Source organism: Vulpes vulpes, chromosome 11 (genome assembly GCF_048418805.1).
Source record: "Vulpes vulpes isolate BD-2025 chromosome 11, VulVul3, whole genome shotgun sequence".
Taxonomy (NCBI): Eukaryota; Metazoa; Chordata; class Mammalia; order Carnivora; family Canidae; genus Vulpes; species Vulpes vulpes.
The window spans coordinates 66,447,371-66,462,726 of record NC_132790.1 but is presented as its reverse complement, the minus strand read 5'-3'; the positions used below and the strand labels follow the sequence as shown (position 1 = coordinate 66,462,726).

Here is a 15,356-nt window from a genome sequence, read left to right as displayed (position 1 = left end):
ACCAACTATCAAAGCTGGAACAATTTCCAGTTTAAAAGAAAAGAAATGATCACCTCAGGGGTTTCTCTCTCTCTCTCTCTCTCTCTCTCTTTTTTTTTAAGTTAGCAGGGAAAATTAGTATGGCTTCCAAAGTTAACACCACTTAAAACTGAAGCTGTGTTTTGTTTGTAGGAGAAAGTGAACTCTTACAAGCTAACATACCAAAAAGAGCCACCTGATAATTTTAAGGTTCTGAGCATGTTTATTCTCTGAGAGGATATCATTTGAGCTATTTTCAAAGTTGTAAATATGATGGTGTTTTCATCCTTCATTTAATGTATGAGGGTTCAGGTTGATTACTGTCAAGCATTGGGTGAGGGTAGCAACACACACAAAAAAGCATACACAAGTAGATAATCAGAATTCTTTTCTATTTGTCACTGAAATGTTTTATGAGGCTATTTTCCTTAGTAAAGTCATCTTCCTAATTATGTTCTTCTTTAGCTAATATTAACACTGGTTGTCATGCCCCAGCTTTGCAAGCAATGAGAGAGAATTAATATCGGATTTTTATAAAATCCACCTGAATGATTCACAAATTCGATAAGCCATATGCATAAGACAGTTTAGTGAATAATTATTGTGTTAAAAGGTACAATTTTTTGATATGTGAAATACTTGTATAAATTACATGTATTTTTTTTCTTAATTTCATGGAAGTTCACTCTACCTTTAATGAACCTGGAAGTTACAAATCTTGTATGTGTTTATGGATATTTGTATTATTTTTACTAGTGTCCCTTTCTACTAGGCTAGAGCAAACTATCACTATGTATAAGTCATGTAGAGGCTTTTGAGAAGCTAGCCATGGAAAGTGGAACTCAAACAATTTTAAGTTGTATTCTCTATAATAATAATTTTTAAAATAAACAAATATAGAAAAGTCATAGAATGAAACAGGTCATGTTTTCCCCAAGCTTAATATTAAAACTAAAATGTATAATGTTGGTGAAAAAAGAGAGGGCCTGAATAATCAGTCCTTCTTATATTAACACATTTACTATGCATTATACTCTATATGGGGAAATTATTTTAACTATTTTAAATTATTTAATTATTAACACATTTACTATGCATTATACTCTATATGGGGATCATTATTTTATTTGACCACCAGCATTAACAGAACACTTTGTGTTACTGCTATGGCTTGTGGAGTTACTGACTACTTTACATTGTGTTCAAATAATTAAGCCTGGTCTTCCAGTAAGTTTGATGTACTTCTGATGAACTGTATGGTTATTTTTACAGTTATCTAAATGCAACCCTGAAGTTCCTGCATCCAGCTCATTTGAAAACCACTATGAAGAGGACTATCTTGTAATTGATGGGATAAAATTAAAAGCTGGAGAGTGTATTGAAAATATAACTAACAAGTTTAAAGAAATAGATGCTCTAATGTCTGAATTTTAGGGTATTATAGATATTTTCAAGAGGTAATTCTAAAAACACTTACATGTTTATATTTTCCCAAAGTCAAAAACTTGAAAATGTATAGGGAAATAGGTATATATAATACCAAAGCCAATATTTGTAATAACTTTCTATTTTATATTTTGAGACGAGCCATTGCTTTGAAAGCCAATCAAATGGTATTTCAGTTAGTGTTAAAAATTTAGGATTTAAGAAATCCTGATATTTGTACTTGTAGATTTTTTTCTTGTTTGCCTTAATTTTAAAATAATTTGTAGACTTACTGCACAAACACATGGTTTATAATGGATCATGTAGGCCCTTTATATGAATGTGGCTATTTAGATGGCTGTCAAGGCTATTATAATTTGTACAGGTAATTCATGTGTAGTAGAGACTCGAGAATGTATATTGGTAGTGGAATTAAGCTACTACAAAATAAAAGGAAATAATAAAAAGGTATTGTATAATAGAGTTAGAGCTTTTCTCAGAGATGTCAGTTGCCTTATATTGAAAATAATCACTTCAACCACAGTTCCCTAAAAAGTGATGAACAGTTTCAAAAGTGGGGGGAGAGACTGTGGAAAATCAGAATCTGGATGCTTCTGCATTGATTCAGTATCTCTGAGGGTGAGGATGGGAAAGTGTGGTGAAAAATATAAAGAGATAAGTTAAGCATATTTTCAATAAAAAAAATCTAAGAAATATAGGAATGGAAAAAAGTATATCATGCAATACCAATCCCTTAACACCTCCTCTTCCACCCCATCGTATAGGGATTCCCGTGAACAGTTTCAGTGAGTGTCCTTCATCGTGTTCTAATGCACATTCATCTCTAGTGCCCACACTTGGTCACCTTCCATGACTATCTCTCTCCTGGAACTGTGGGGTCAGAGAAAGGGCATTCCAAGCACATAGAAACAAAAACCAAAGCTTAAAGATAGAAGAAAGAGCAATACAGCATCCTGGACCTATTGCTAGTTTAATTAACTGGAGTGACTATGTGCTGGTGTGAAGGTAGCCATAGCAGATGAGCAGCACTGTGTACACAGGTGAAGAGTTGATAACTGTAGGGGCCAAGTGAAAAGTTTTAGACAGTGGAAGCCCTTTTATATTTCAGAAAGATCACACCAGCAGCAACACAGAGAATGGAGAGAGCAGGAGTAACGTTGGAGACAGGGGGGCCTATTAGGAGGCTGCTTGGGGAATTCAGTTGTGATATTATAAGAGCCTGAATAAGGTGGTGCTGTATGGAGAGAGCAGTGTGGCTTCCAGCTACATTAATATCAATGGATTTTTAGGATTTACAGATTGGATATAGGGATCCAACAGGTAGGAATGATTCTTGGGTTCTTATATTCACAATGCTGTTCGCTGAAGGTCAGAGTACACACAGAATTAGGGGCGCCTGGGTGGCTCAATTGGTTAACTCTCTGACTTCAGCTCAGGTCATGATCTCAGTCAGGTTCCTGAGATCGAGCTCCACACTGGGCTCCACGCTCGGCTAGGAGTCTGCTTCTCACCGTCTTCCTTTACCCCTCCCCCTGCTCGTGTTTTTCTCTCTTTCTCAAATAAATAAATAAAATATTTTTAAAAAAGGAATACATGCATATTAGAAATGGGAGGTGGGGTGCAGATACCAAGTTTGCTCAAACTGTGTGAGTTCAGCAGAAGTTCTATACAATTCGTGCTTTGACAGACCCTGCCTTTCAGAATCACTCCATGAACCAGAGTGACAATGAATAGTCTCTCAATACATCATATTTACTTCTCAATGGTATATCTTTTTCTTCTGACAGAATTATTCTGCAGCATTTCAGAAAAACTTCCCCTCTTTCTCTTAATGCTATGATTTTATATTCACAGCCTACAAAAGTGATCGATCCCATTTTCCTGTTACTTCTTAGAATCAACTATAAAATGATTACAATTGTATTTGAAAGACTTTACCTACAATTCGAGTGTTTGATGTAAGTATAGAATTAGATCACTTGCAGCTAATTCCTCTTGGTGGAACAGCCAGTGCTCAGGGCTCAAAGTCAGATTCCATAGGTAAGACACTGAAACTTCCAGACTGACTTCATCTGCCATGTTCTAAGTTGTACAAGTCTGGAATTTCTACTGAAGTCTTTGTGCACTTGAGCAGCCCAAAATGGTTCTGAGAACAAACATTTGGGTTGGCTCAGTCTGCAGAGGAAACTTCAATCTGCTTCCAAGAAGAGGCTCTTAGGGAAAAGCCTTCTTCCAAGAAGAGGACAGAGGAGATCCTCCATCCTTGTGAGAGTATAGACTTTCAAGTTTCCAGATAGAATGTGCTCAGAAAAACAGATGAAGGAACTAACTAACATTTCTATCCTCAAAGCTGAGAATCCTGCCTGGCTGGTAAGCCCTTTCTCCTGATAATAAATACCCCATGTTCTGGAGCAGGCCAGGTGACATACACCAGGGCATAGTGATGGGACTATGGGGACACAATGTCTGCCTTCAGGTTCGTGTGCTACCATCTACTTGTTGGGAGGCCTGAGGCAAGTTATTTAACTTCTAAGAGCCTAGGATTTTTTCCATCTATAGAATAGAATTTGCTGTGAGAGAAAACATTAATATACATAAAATACATAGAACAATCAACACACAGAGAACTATGCAAATTATGACCATGATTGTTGTCTCAAGGCATTTCTCTTCTGACTGCCCTTGCCTTTTTCCTAGGCCTAGTGGACTAACGAGCTTCTTTCAGTAGAACCTGAGTTGACAAACCTGCTTCTGGGCCACTGGGACCAAGGACTTATATGTGATTATGCTGACTCCTAACGGTGGACAATACCCAGTTTTATAGCTAGAGTCTCTTGCTAGGCCTAGAGGAGGACATCTAAGGAAATTATATCTGCCTATCAAAAGAGGTTAAATTCTAAGTACACTACTTCTACCAAGTTTGATGTGAGAGGCATAAGGCAGTATGTCAGGACCTTCTGCCCACGCATTTGGGTTGGAATCAGAGTCCCTCTTTGCCTAGAATGAGGAGTGGCTGGCTGATCCTCTTTGGAATGAGTTGGGCCAAACCCACCTAGTGTACAGGCTCCATGAACCTAAAGAAGGACTGGGTCCCTTGGAAGCTGAGTCCCCAGTTAGATCTGCACACTGTGGAGAGTTAAGCACCAATGCCAGCTCTGTGGTCCTATATTCCAGGAAGTTCTGGTCCATTTGCCCCATGCTAGAAGCTGAACCTATGCAGGGATTTCCAGTGGTAAGAAGCTTAGCTATATCTTTAGTGGAGACAAGTGATGCACTCTTGATAGGTTAATCTCTTGTTGCCACAAATAGGATAAAGAGGAGAGGGCACCCGTATAATTGCAAAAGTCTGTAGTGTCTATAGCCTTGAACTCACTGGTTCTGCAGTAGAGGGTGATGGGCCAGATATAGTTAGAACATCCACTAATAGTGGATATCTGTTCCAGATATTTTCAGACCAGTAGAATTTGCACCTGGAGCCCTTCTAAGGGACAAAGGTAAGATTTTTTTTTTAATCCAAAACAGAAGTACCCAAATCCTACTCTACTATTTTTTTCCCCTCTATATGGTTCCAAGAAAAGATCTAAATATAGTGCAATTAAAAAATTCTAAGTTCTTCTTGAGGGCTGAGCCAGATCTTGCTGTCACACAGTTGAGTTCTAGAAGAGGTATTTCGTACAGATAAATTTGACCTTAAGGTCCAAGTGGGACATTCTGTGTACACAAATTTAAATACTAGTATTTTCCACCCACTGATAGGTTGCATGGTATAAGCACGCAGAGCAGTGAGCAGCATAATCAAATGAAAGGGTGAGGGAAAGATGAGAAACTCGTTTCCAAGAAAATTTTTGGAAGAATGAGTTGTTTGCTTTTAAATGCATATAGGGAACTACTACAGGAAAGGAGATATGCTCAGAACCAAATAAAACAAAACACAGTTTGCAGGCAGCCCTGAAGTTGCTGGGTTAAAAAATCAAAACTGTTTCTAATCTTCAGCCTCTCCAGCCAGAAAAAGATTCTCAAATTAAGATACAGCCTGGGGCCAAAGATCAAGTCCAGGGTCTGGTTGTTGAATCACATGGCAGGAGAGACAAAGACCAAATCTAGGTGACTGGCAGGAAAACATGGCCTCAGGGTAAGGACCCAATCAGGGGTGTGGCTAATAACTTTATTAACTATTACAAAGTGACTTTAAAAACTCTTATGAAACTTAAAGGTATAGTACTACTGCCACCTGATGTGCCCAAAGTGCTAGTAATTAAATCGGCAAAGAGAATCCTGTCTTGAAAAAAAATTGTGGCTTTGACACATAGAATGGACTGGAATCAAACATAGAAAACCCACTGAGTTGTAGAAAAGATGCCTAACTAAGTACTACCAGCCTAAGCTAAATGAGATTGAAACTGACAGGGAAAAAAGACCTCTGAGCCCCCAGGTTTTGTGTTTGTTTTTTTAAGTTTTTTTAAAAATTTATTTGAGAGCAAGTGCATGCACAAGGGTCAGAGGGAGAGGGAGAAGCAGACTCCCTGCTAAGCAGAGACCCCTACTCTGGATCCCATGATCCTGAGATCCCCAGATCATGATCCTGAAATCATGATCTGAGCTGAAGACAGTTGCTTGACCAACTGAGCCACCCAGGTGTCCCACAGCTCCCTGTTTTCTACAGGTAGGTAAGAGGCTGAGGAAAGTTTTAGCCACCAAAAAAATGTATAAGTTTCAATGTCCCTTTCAGAAGCAAGTGAGGAAGATGATAGAAAAGGATGCCTCATAGGACAGAGCTAGGAGCTGTAGAGAACAATGGAGCAGAGATCTTACACCCAGCCCACTCGACTCCACTTGATGCCCACAGCTTGACTTCCCTTCCCTGGAAACAGAACCAAGATCTTAGTAAGAAATATATCCTACTCCTTTGGCTGGGTAACTTGGCTAATTTGCTTAGAGGGATTTCAGAATGACTAAGGAATAAGTTTCCTCATTGTAAATGAGGTGTTCACTGATTCTCCTGTCTCCTATCCCTGTTAGACCATTGCATATTGTGTGGTATGAAGAGGGGATGGGCCAGTGATTTGTCTTCTTAGTTTGTAGGTTCAGTTCACATCTGGCCCAGATATAGATCATGAAATTTTAAATGCTGAGCCAAATACCATGATTGGGTGAGACTTCTGGATGTACTTTGGAGAGGATAGGCTATTTTCATATTGGAGAGATGTGAATAATGTAGCCAAGGAGGTGGACAGTGGTCGACTGAATTGCTGATCCAAGTTGTTTATGTCTTCTGCACTTCATAATTATCATGGCTTTATCACAGGCAGAGTGTACTTCCCTGCCTTGTGACTTTGGCCTTGGCCTCTTGCTTTGATCAATGAAATAGAGCTGACATGATGGTGCCAATTTATAGTCGGGGACTTAAGAGGCTTTGGGTTTCTTCTTTGCCTCTTATACCTCTGCCGTTGCCTTGAAAAGAACATGTCATGTCCCAGCAAGCCTTCTAGTTCAGAGAGGTTGAAAGGCCAGGGAGAAAACCGAGACTCAGAGACCTGCAGAATGAAGCAGAGCTGTCCCAGATGATCTGTAGATCCAGAATAGAATAGTATTTTGTTTTCAACCACTGAGTTTTGGGGTGGTTTGTTACATGGCATTATTGTAGCAATAGTTAATTGATAAAAACCTGATTTCTGAGTTCCAGCAACAGTTTCGCAGATCAGCTATGGTGGCAGCTTTCTGGCTATAACTGGCCATGAGATGTTTTCTCCTGAGGGTGGAGCTACGATCAAAATAGCCCTGCCTCCTCGGTTGGACCCAGAGTTCTAGCCCAAGGCCTTGTGCCCAGTGACACTCCCAGCTTTTTCTGAATCTGGCCTAGATTGGCTCCTCAACTGGTGAGGCTTCGTGCATTCCCTGCCCAGCTCACAGTGGTGAGTTTTATTGCAAATCCCTTCAGAATGCTTTATTATGGAGGCGATAGATGATAGATAGATAGATTCATAAGGTTCATAAGAATGGGTCACTTCTTCCTTTTAAGTATTTTTAAACTCTACAGCAATTACAAAACGTGGAGATATGGACATGATGGTGGAATGACTCATTTGGCAAAGAAAAGTATGCATGTATTTCCATCCCATTTCTGTTTCTCAAGTATTCCTTAGCCCTTTGGTATGGTATCATAGGATTTTAAGTTGCAAAATCTAGTTTTGGGTCCAGATTTTACTAACTTGTCTAAGTCACATGACCAATAAATGGAAAGGCCAGAATTTGAGTACATTTGTCTTTTCAGATCCCATATCCTTGATTACCATCTATACTGCTTGATAATTTGGTTACTAGGTGGGTGGTGGAAGGAGCACCTAGTTCCCCCATAGGTAAAATGAGGAAGGAACTATCTAAACAAAAGCATTGTTGTGAGAAGTAAATGAGATATTTTATATGAAAGTGCTTTGTAAATCAACTTTATCTTCTATTTATTCTTTCTGAAGGAAACCTAATATGTGTTTAAGTACGTTGCAATTAATAATTATTGGGGTAAAATGTAATTGTACATTTGAAATGATCACTTGCCTTACATTTGTATTACCCTGTGTGCTAGTCATCAATATCAGAATTCCTTTTTTCTCTTTTTTAAAATTAATCTTTGGAAACCATTGCTAGCCGCATGTGATCTCCCCTCTGATGGGTGTTAATGGCAGTGTCTATCTTTTAAGGGACATCTCACTGTTGAAGTTTAGCTGTAGCATTAAATCACCTTGCTTTCTTCACAGACATTCAGTTAAAAAAGAAAAGGGGAAGAAAGTCTTAATATTGATGGGTAGTGGCAGGATTCTGTGGTATTTTGGATGTGTTCCAGTAAATGTATGGAAGTCTTTCATAGGGAACCTGGGTTGTGCTTCAGCACATCCTCCTCCAGCAAGTTGGAATTTTGGCCCTGGCTCCAAAGCTTTTGAAAGAGGAAGCTCACCAAAATGACCAGAACTAGTCTGTTTTATTTTTTTTTTAAGATTTTATTTATTTATTTATGAGAGACACAGAGAGAAAGAGACAGAGGGAGAAGCAGGCTCCATGCAGGGAGCCCAATGTGGGACTCGATTCCAGGTCTCCAGGATCATGTCCTGGGCTGAAGGTGGTGCTAAACCGCTGAGCCACCCGGGCTGCCCAGAACTAGTCTATTTTAGCAGTGACACTTGCTTATTATGACATACAATTAAATTGCATGAGTTTAAAGTTTTGTAAAAGAACCCTCATGCAATTTGCAGAGGGAAGGGAGCAGGCAGGAGAGAAATATGAATGTGGTCATGCCCCTCTCTTCTAGAGCCTATGATCTAGTGATGGAAGAATATAAAAATATATAGGTGGTCTAAAAAACAAAAAATGCATTTGAAGATGGAATGTCTGAAAGCAGAAGGGAGTTCTCTTTCTAGATGACTGAAAGTCAGTAATTACAAAATCCCTCAATACAATTTTTTTCAGTTTCAGGTGCCCCCTGCCAGAAGTGAGAAACCACCCTACAGGGTTTGACGTCTGTCTACACACAGCTTTAGCTCTTGGCTGCCAACAGAATAGCTATTCATGGAGGGAGATAAGCCAGAACTAGGGCTCCCTGCTCAAGCTCCTCCTTTGGTTCCTCCTGTGCAGAGAGGGCCAATGACGATGACACCTGATCTTTAAACCCTGTGAGGTCTTGACCTAAGGGGCCTCAGTACTTGTACTAACACAGCTGGATGAGGCCCCAGGTTCTCCATCTGATCACTACCTTTTACCCTCTCTGCTTCCCATTTAGTTGCCTGGCTGCTCTTCATTGCCACCACTCCCTGGCCTTCCACAACCTCTTTAACTTCCCCTGCTACTGTGGGTGAAGCCAGAGTGTAAGAGGCACAGGAGGGGAGATTTGCAAGGGACACTCACCTCGGCTGCTAGTTCTAAATGAGCCATCAAGCTCTTGGAGCCCCTTCACTACAGAGGGGGCAGTGCTGTGCTTCTTCAGGGGAAGGGGCTGGCTGCACAGTCCCCACGTCCCGCCTGTAGTCTTTCTTCCACATCTCCCATGGACTTCTGGTCTCCTTTCTCAGCAGCAGTGCCTTCAGGCAGCACCAGAGTGGGGAAACCACCTGATCTGTGAAAGTCTGACTTCCTCCAAGCACGGGAGGGTTAGGGTGTGAGCGTAAGGTGATGTTTGAAAGTGCAGATTATTTGAAAATGAGGGTCCAACCTTATGAGGTTATATGTTAGGCACTTATGTGTTAAGTCTTGGGGTAGGGATGTGAAAGGAGAAGAGAGATTAATTCTGACTACAGAAACAGCTTCATGGAATCATTTTTTTCCTTCCTTCATTCAATACTGTTGACCAGGTTTCGTATCAGGCACAAGTAATACAACAGTAAGCAAGACACACATGATCTCCAGCCCCATGGAACTGATTCTGACTTTGAGCAAGCTGCTTTAGTCTCTATGTGCCTCACTTTCTTTATCTGAAAATTGGGATGATGGTGATGATAATAATAGTAATAGCAATACTAATCTCCTGGAGTTGTTAAACAGAATCAAATGAGTTATGATGGGCAAGGCACCTAGCAAAGTCCCTGGCACGTTGTATGTTGTGTAAGTATCACTATAACTTTTATAGGGAAGAGAAACCTGTAAAGCAAAGCCAGAATTGGAAGGTAAAAGAGTGGGCCAGCTGGAGACCATGAAAGTCACAGGCTGAACAAAGCAAAGAGGTGAGCAAAGCAGGAACAGCAAATAGGTAACCCAAATAACCAGAGTACAGGGGATGGAGGATGTGATAGGAAGAATACTGGGAATTAAGGCTGGACCAGGCAGGTTGGACGTGCTCAAAGAAAGATTGTATATCACTCTAAAGAGGGAGCTCTTCATTCAGCAGGAAAACCAGGTATTGCAGTAATGAAGAGCGATGACCACTGGAATCTCCAAGATCAAACACCCAAGGGTGCCGGACACTTCACCTGGCTTAGAATGAGACCATTCTGTGATTTGCATGCGCAGAGGGGCAGCGGGCAGACATTACTATGCCAACCTGTGCCCCTCTGTCTGAGGAAATCCATGCCCTGATGTTAGCTCAGATTGTCAGCTTCTACAGCGAGTGCCTTAGGGTTGCCAGCAGGCAGCCAGGGACTGGAAGGTTAGGTGTCTCTGCAAAGTCTTATTAAACTCTCAGCTGCCTGGGAATAATGCACCACAGCAGCAGAGTTTTAAATGGCAAAGGGTCTCTGGCTGTCAGAAAGGTTACAGGTAGATACTTTCATTTGTCCTCCATGAAAGCTTAATATCATTTTCTTCTGTTCAAGTCAACTTATAGACCTCATTACTTCAAGTTCATCGGGCAGCTGGAGCAGACTTTTTGATTTTACTGTGCTTTCAGAATCATGCTGGAGAAAAGCTAATGCATTTTTAACCAACTTCAGCAATTTGAAGCTCTTTGGTGCTGTAGCATTTTAATACAATTGTTACTAACTCTCTGAGAACCATATCTATCTGAGTCAAGGGAAATTCCCACTATTGCAGTGTGAGCTCCAGGAGGAGGTAGGGGCTGTGTGTCCTTCCACTTGTGACCCACCCAGACCATGGCTTAGTGCCTTGCACATGTTAGAACACCAGTTCTATTTTGATATTGATGTTAAACTTCCTGCCATTCTAGCCTGTTCAAAAATGTTTTCTGACAAGCTCTATACTCAACTTTGGACTGAATCTCAGGTGGTTGTTGCGTTGTTGTTGTTGTTGTTGTTTTCTAGTTCCCCAAACCCTGACGAGCTCTAGGTCTGTCTGTTATCTATTGCTACAATAATGCAGGGTAGCAGGTGACCATGAAATGCCAGTGGTAAACGACGAAGCACATTTTTTAGTTTGGGACCTGCAAGGTACAGCCAACTTGGCCATTTACAGGTGACCTCACTTGTGTGTCTGTGGTCAGCTGCAGGTCCACTTAGGTGTGGCTCTTCTGTTGATCATGTTAGGCTTATTTATCTATCTGGGACCACCTAGCAGTCAGATGATACAGGGCTGTCTCAGATGGGGAAATGGGCCAACTCAGTTCTGCTTCATTCACCACTTGTCATCTTCCAACACGCTAGCCCAGGAATGTTCTTCTGGAGATACTAGAGGGACAAGAGTAAGAGAAAAATGCAAATCACCTTACAAGTCTATCAACTACTGATAAATCATTTTTGACATTTAAAAATTTCTACAACCTTATTTCCACATAAATATGTACTCTTAAATGCACACATGGAACAACAGTCACGTAATTATTTCCATTGCCTTTTTTCTCTTAACTATATATGTGAATGTATTTCATTGCCATAAGATGTTGTTCTACAACATGATTTTTATTATTGCTTAGTATTTCATTGTATTTTTGTCTATATACAATGAAATATTCTCTTGATGGACATTTAATTTGTTTCTGCATTCCCTATTATACAATTATAAGCCACTCTGTCATGAATATCATTCCATCTTTTTGTTTTTAAGATTTTATTTATTTATTCATGAGAGACAGAGAGAGAGGCCGAGACATAGACAGAGGGAGAAGTGTCTCCAGTAGGTAGCCTAATGCAGGACTCATCCCAGGCCCCAGGATCATGACCTGAACCGAAGGCAGATGCCCAACCACTGAGCCACCCAGGTACCCCTCATTCCATCTTTGTATACATTAATTTTTTTAAGTCTTTCCTAGAAGAGGAATCAATAAGTCAGATTATCGACACAGTTGCCAGGCTTTTTATGGCTATCATTTATTATCCTACATCAGAGATGTATGAGCGTCTATTTCTCTGCTAGACTGAGGATTGGTTTCTACTTGAATTTTGTGTTACTTAAAGCAGTTCATTGGGTTAATCTCTGTCTTAAGGAACATCGACTAAATGAGTATGAGATGGTAGATTATTTCCCTTATTCCTTAGAGAGGGATGAAAATTAGCATTGACATAGGCCACAGACTCAGTCTGAAAGGTGACTGAGATCTGAGATAAGAATAATAAATCATGTGATGGGAAGGAGAAAATGTTAAGAGAAGCAATGGTCACTTGATTTAGACATTAAATGTCCTTTCAGTAAATCACTGTTGTGACAAACACTAGTGAAGAGTCATTGGGCCAGAAAAAGTTTTGGTGGACTGATGAGTTTAAAAATCTACGAAGTTACATTCCAATTTGGGCAAGAGTGGGGAAATTGAGGTGCTTGAGAGAATAAGATCAGTTTCTTTCTTTCTTTCTTTCTTTCTTTCTTTCTTTCTTTCTTTTCTTTTCTTTTCTTTTCTTTTCTTTTCTTTTCTTTTCTTTTCTTTTCTTTTCTTTTCTTTTCTTTTCTTTTTTTTTGTTAAAGAATTTATTCATGAGAGACACACACAGAGAGAGGCAAAGACACAGGCAGAGGGAAAAGCAGGCTCCCTGCAGGGAGCCCAATGCTGAACTCAATCCCAGGACCCCGGATCATGACCTGAGCCAAAGGCAGATGCTCAGCCATTGAGCCACCCAGGTGCCCCAATAAGATCAGTTTCTACTGATTTCTTTTATGGTGTAGTTACCTGGCTTCCCCTAGTGTATGATAATCATGATTAGTGATTTTTTTTTTTATGTTAGATTACTTAGCTGATTTTTCCTAAAATCCACCTTTCTTGTAGTCAATTAAAATTGCTTATAACAAGAGCATGAAGACTTTTCCATCGACATATATGATTATTTTGTGTATTTGTAATTTTTGCTTTTACTGCTCAGAGGAAAACTGGCTCTCAATGATAGTTCTCGCCCTCCTGCACAAAGTATTTAAGTTCATTCGAAACCATTATTGCTTCAAAATTTTGACCTTCCACACAATGGACTATGAGTACCTCCTTCCCAGGATTTGGGCTTTATTCATAATCCATGCACCTAACACAGAAAGCAAGGGCTTAACAATATTATTTATAAATTTTTAAACACGCTTGGCCAAAATGAGGACTAAATTTGCCATCCAGCTAGCCTTTCTAATTATGTAAGTTCAGATTCTCAAAACTGATTGAACCTTAAATGTTTTTATCATGTGGTACTTAATTACACCTGGGCATGTATGCCTCATTGTTTATTTCATGTGTGGTCTAGTCTCCAAAATGATTCTCACCTGGAACTCATACCCCTGCTCAGCCCCCTTCCACATTGAACAGGGTTCACCTGTGTAACCGTGAAAGTATCTCAAACATGACAGATTCTGACCTCTGAGGCTGGGTCATAAAAGACGTTGTGGCTTCCACTTTATTCTTTTTTGGGATCACTCATCTAGAAGAATCCAGCTGCATGTCATGAGGACACTCAAGCAGCCCTATAGAAAGCTCCATGGGGTGGAATTGAAGCCTTCTGCCAACACCAGCACTAACTTGACAGCCATATAAGTGAACTCCTCTGGAAGTGATCCTCCAGCACTAGTCAAGCTTCAGATGACCACAGCCTAGGCCAGTATCTTGACTGCAACCTCATGAGACACTCTGAGCCAGAAAGACCCAGATAAGCACTCTTTAATTCCTGACCCACAGAAACTGTATGAAAATAAATGTTCATTGTTTAAATTACTAAAGGTTTGGGATAATTTGTTACACAGCAACAGATCACTAATATAATGTGTGACAGGCTTTTCTCACCAAATAGATTATAAGCTCCTTTAAAAAAAAGAATCATATGTTTCGTTTCTTGTAGCAACTCGCATTGCATTGAGATACCAGCCAAAAAAAAAGAGAGAGAGAGAGATCAGCCAAAATAAATGATGTTAATGCTTCACAATTACCTTTTAGACAAATCAACAAAGACACTCTTTTAGGACCCAAGGAAAGCAGTAAACAAAAGGAACAAAGTAATTGCTAGTGGATAAGACATATAAATTTTTTTTTAAATACATATGGACCAGGTCAGTGAAGATATGAAGCTAAGAAGAAGATGAGGATGCTATTTTATATATTTCATATAGGGTGTCAGGAAAGCTCTCTCTGAAAAGACATTTGAGCAGAGACCTATGCATGTTGGGAAGGAGCATCCCAGGCAGATGAGACTGCAAGTTCAAAGGCCATGACACTGGAAGAATGTTGCACGTTCAATAAGACCCATATGACCAAGGCTGAGTTCATCACTGTTGCACATTTCACTGGTAAGCTCATTGTGTTTCTCAGCACTCCAACTACACATTTAAATCTCTCTCAGTGACTTGACCCCTTTTCCCCATGTTTTCTGAATTTGAACTGGGCACCAGATATTGGTGTACTTTAAACAGACCTACTTATGTAAATAAGTCATATATAAACATGAACATGGCTAATGAGTCAAAATAGGCTAATATTTGTAGCTGGAATGAAGAATTAGAAAATTCACTGATTGCAATCTTCCTTTCATTACTTCTGCCACTTGAAGCTTTCTGACTTCATTAAAGTCATTAGTGCCCCCAATAAATTACATAGCTTTTGTAGTAACGCAAATATGTGTGAATGTTTCTGACATTGCAGGAAATAATCAGGCTCAATCAATATATGTTTATCAAGACATTAGGTCTCAAATCGATGAGTAATTAGCTCTCCCAACAGAAGAACAAATAAAACTCTGTTTCCTAAATGTTCTGTCATTCTATGCTGTGAATTTCGCCTCTTTTCCCTCTCTTGCTGGAAGAAACACGTCACAATGAATCAAATAATCACTGACTAATGAGTTCTGCTTTGATTACAGCATGTTGGTGATCATAAATAAATGAAATTGTGTTTGTATTTCATAGGTATCTGAATTTTTTTAATCTTGCATTTCACCTCAGATGAACAAATTTATCTTTAATAAGTAAACAGTCCTTTGAGAGGCAAAACGCAGAACTTAAACCTCCATTTAACATTTTAAATTATCACGTAAACAAGAGCTTCTGCATGTTCTCCTATTGGCAGC

At 39.7% G+C, this 15,356-nt stretch overlaps 1 protein-coding gene across 3 annotated transcripts in view; it reads left to right on the top strand.

Moving 5' to 3' along the window:
* Positions 1 to 14,011, top strand: part of ZCWPW2 (zinc finger CW-type and PWWP domain containing 2) — a 127,026-nt gene extending 113,015 nt beyond the window's left edge. For 2 of the 3 annotated variants that reach the window (XM_026006370.2, XM_026006369.2), the window contains exon 10: positions 1,291 to 14,011. In XM_026006370.2, coding sequence (XP_025862155.1) covers positions 1,291 to 1,452 — 162 coding nt within the window. In that variant the 3' untranslated portion in view covers positions 1,453 to 14,011. The remainder of the gene's footprint in view (positions 1 to 1,290) is intronic. The other variant, XR_011995245.1, reaches the window with a different exon arrangement.
* The last annotated feature ends 1,345 nt before the right edge of the window (positions 14,012 to 15,356 follow it).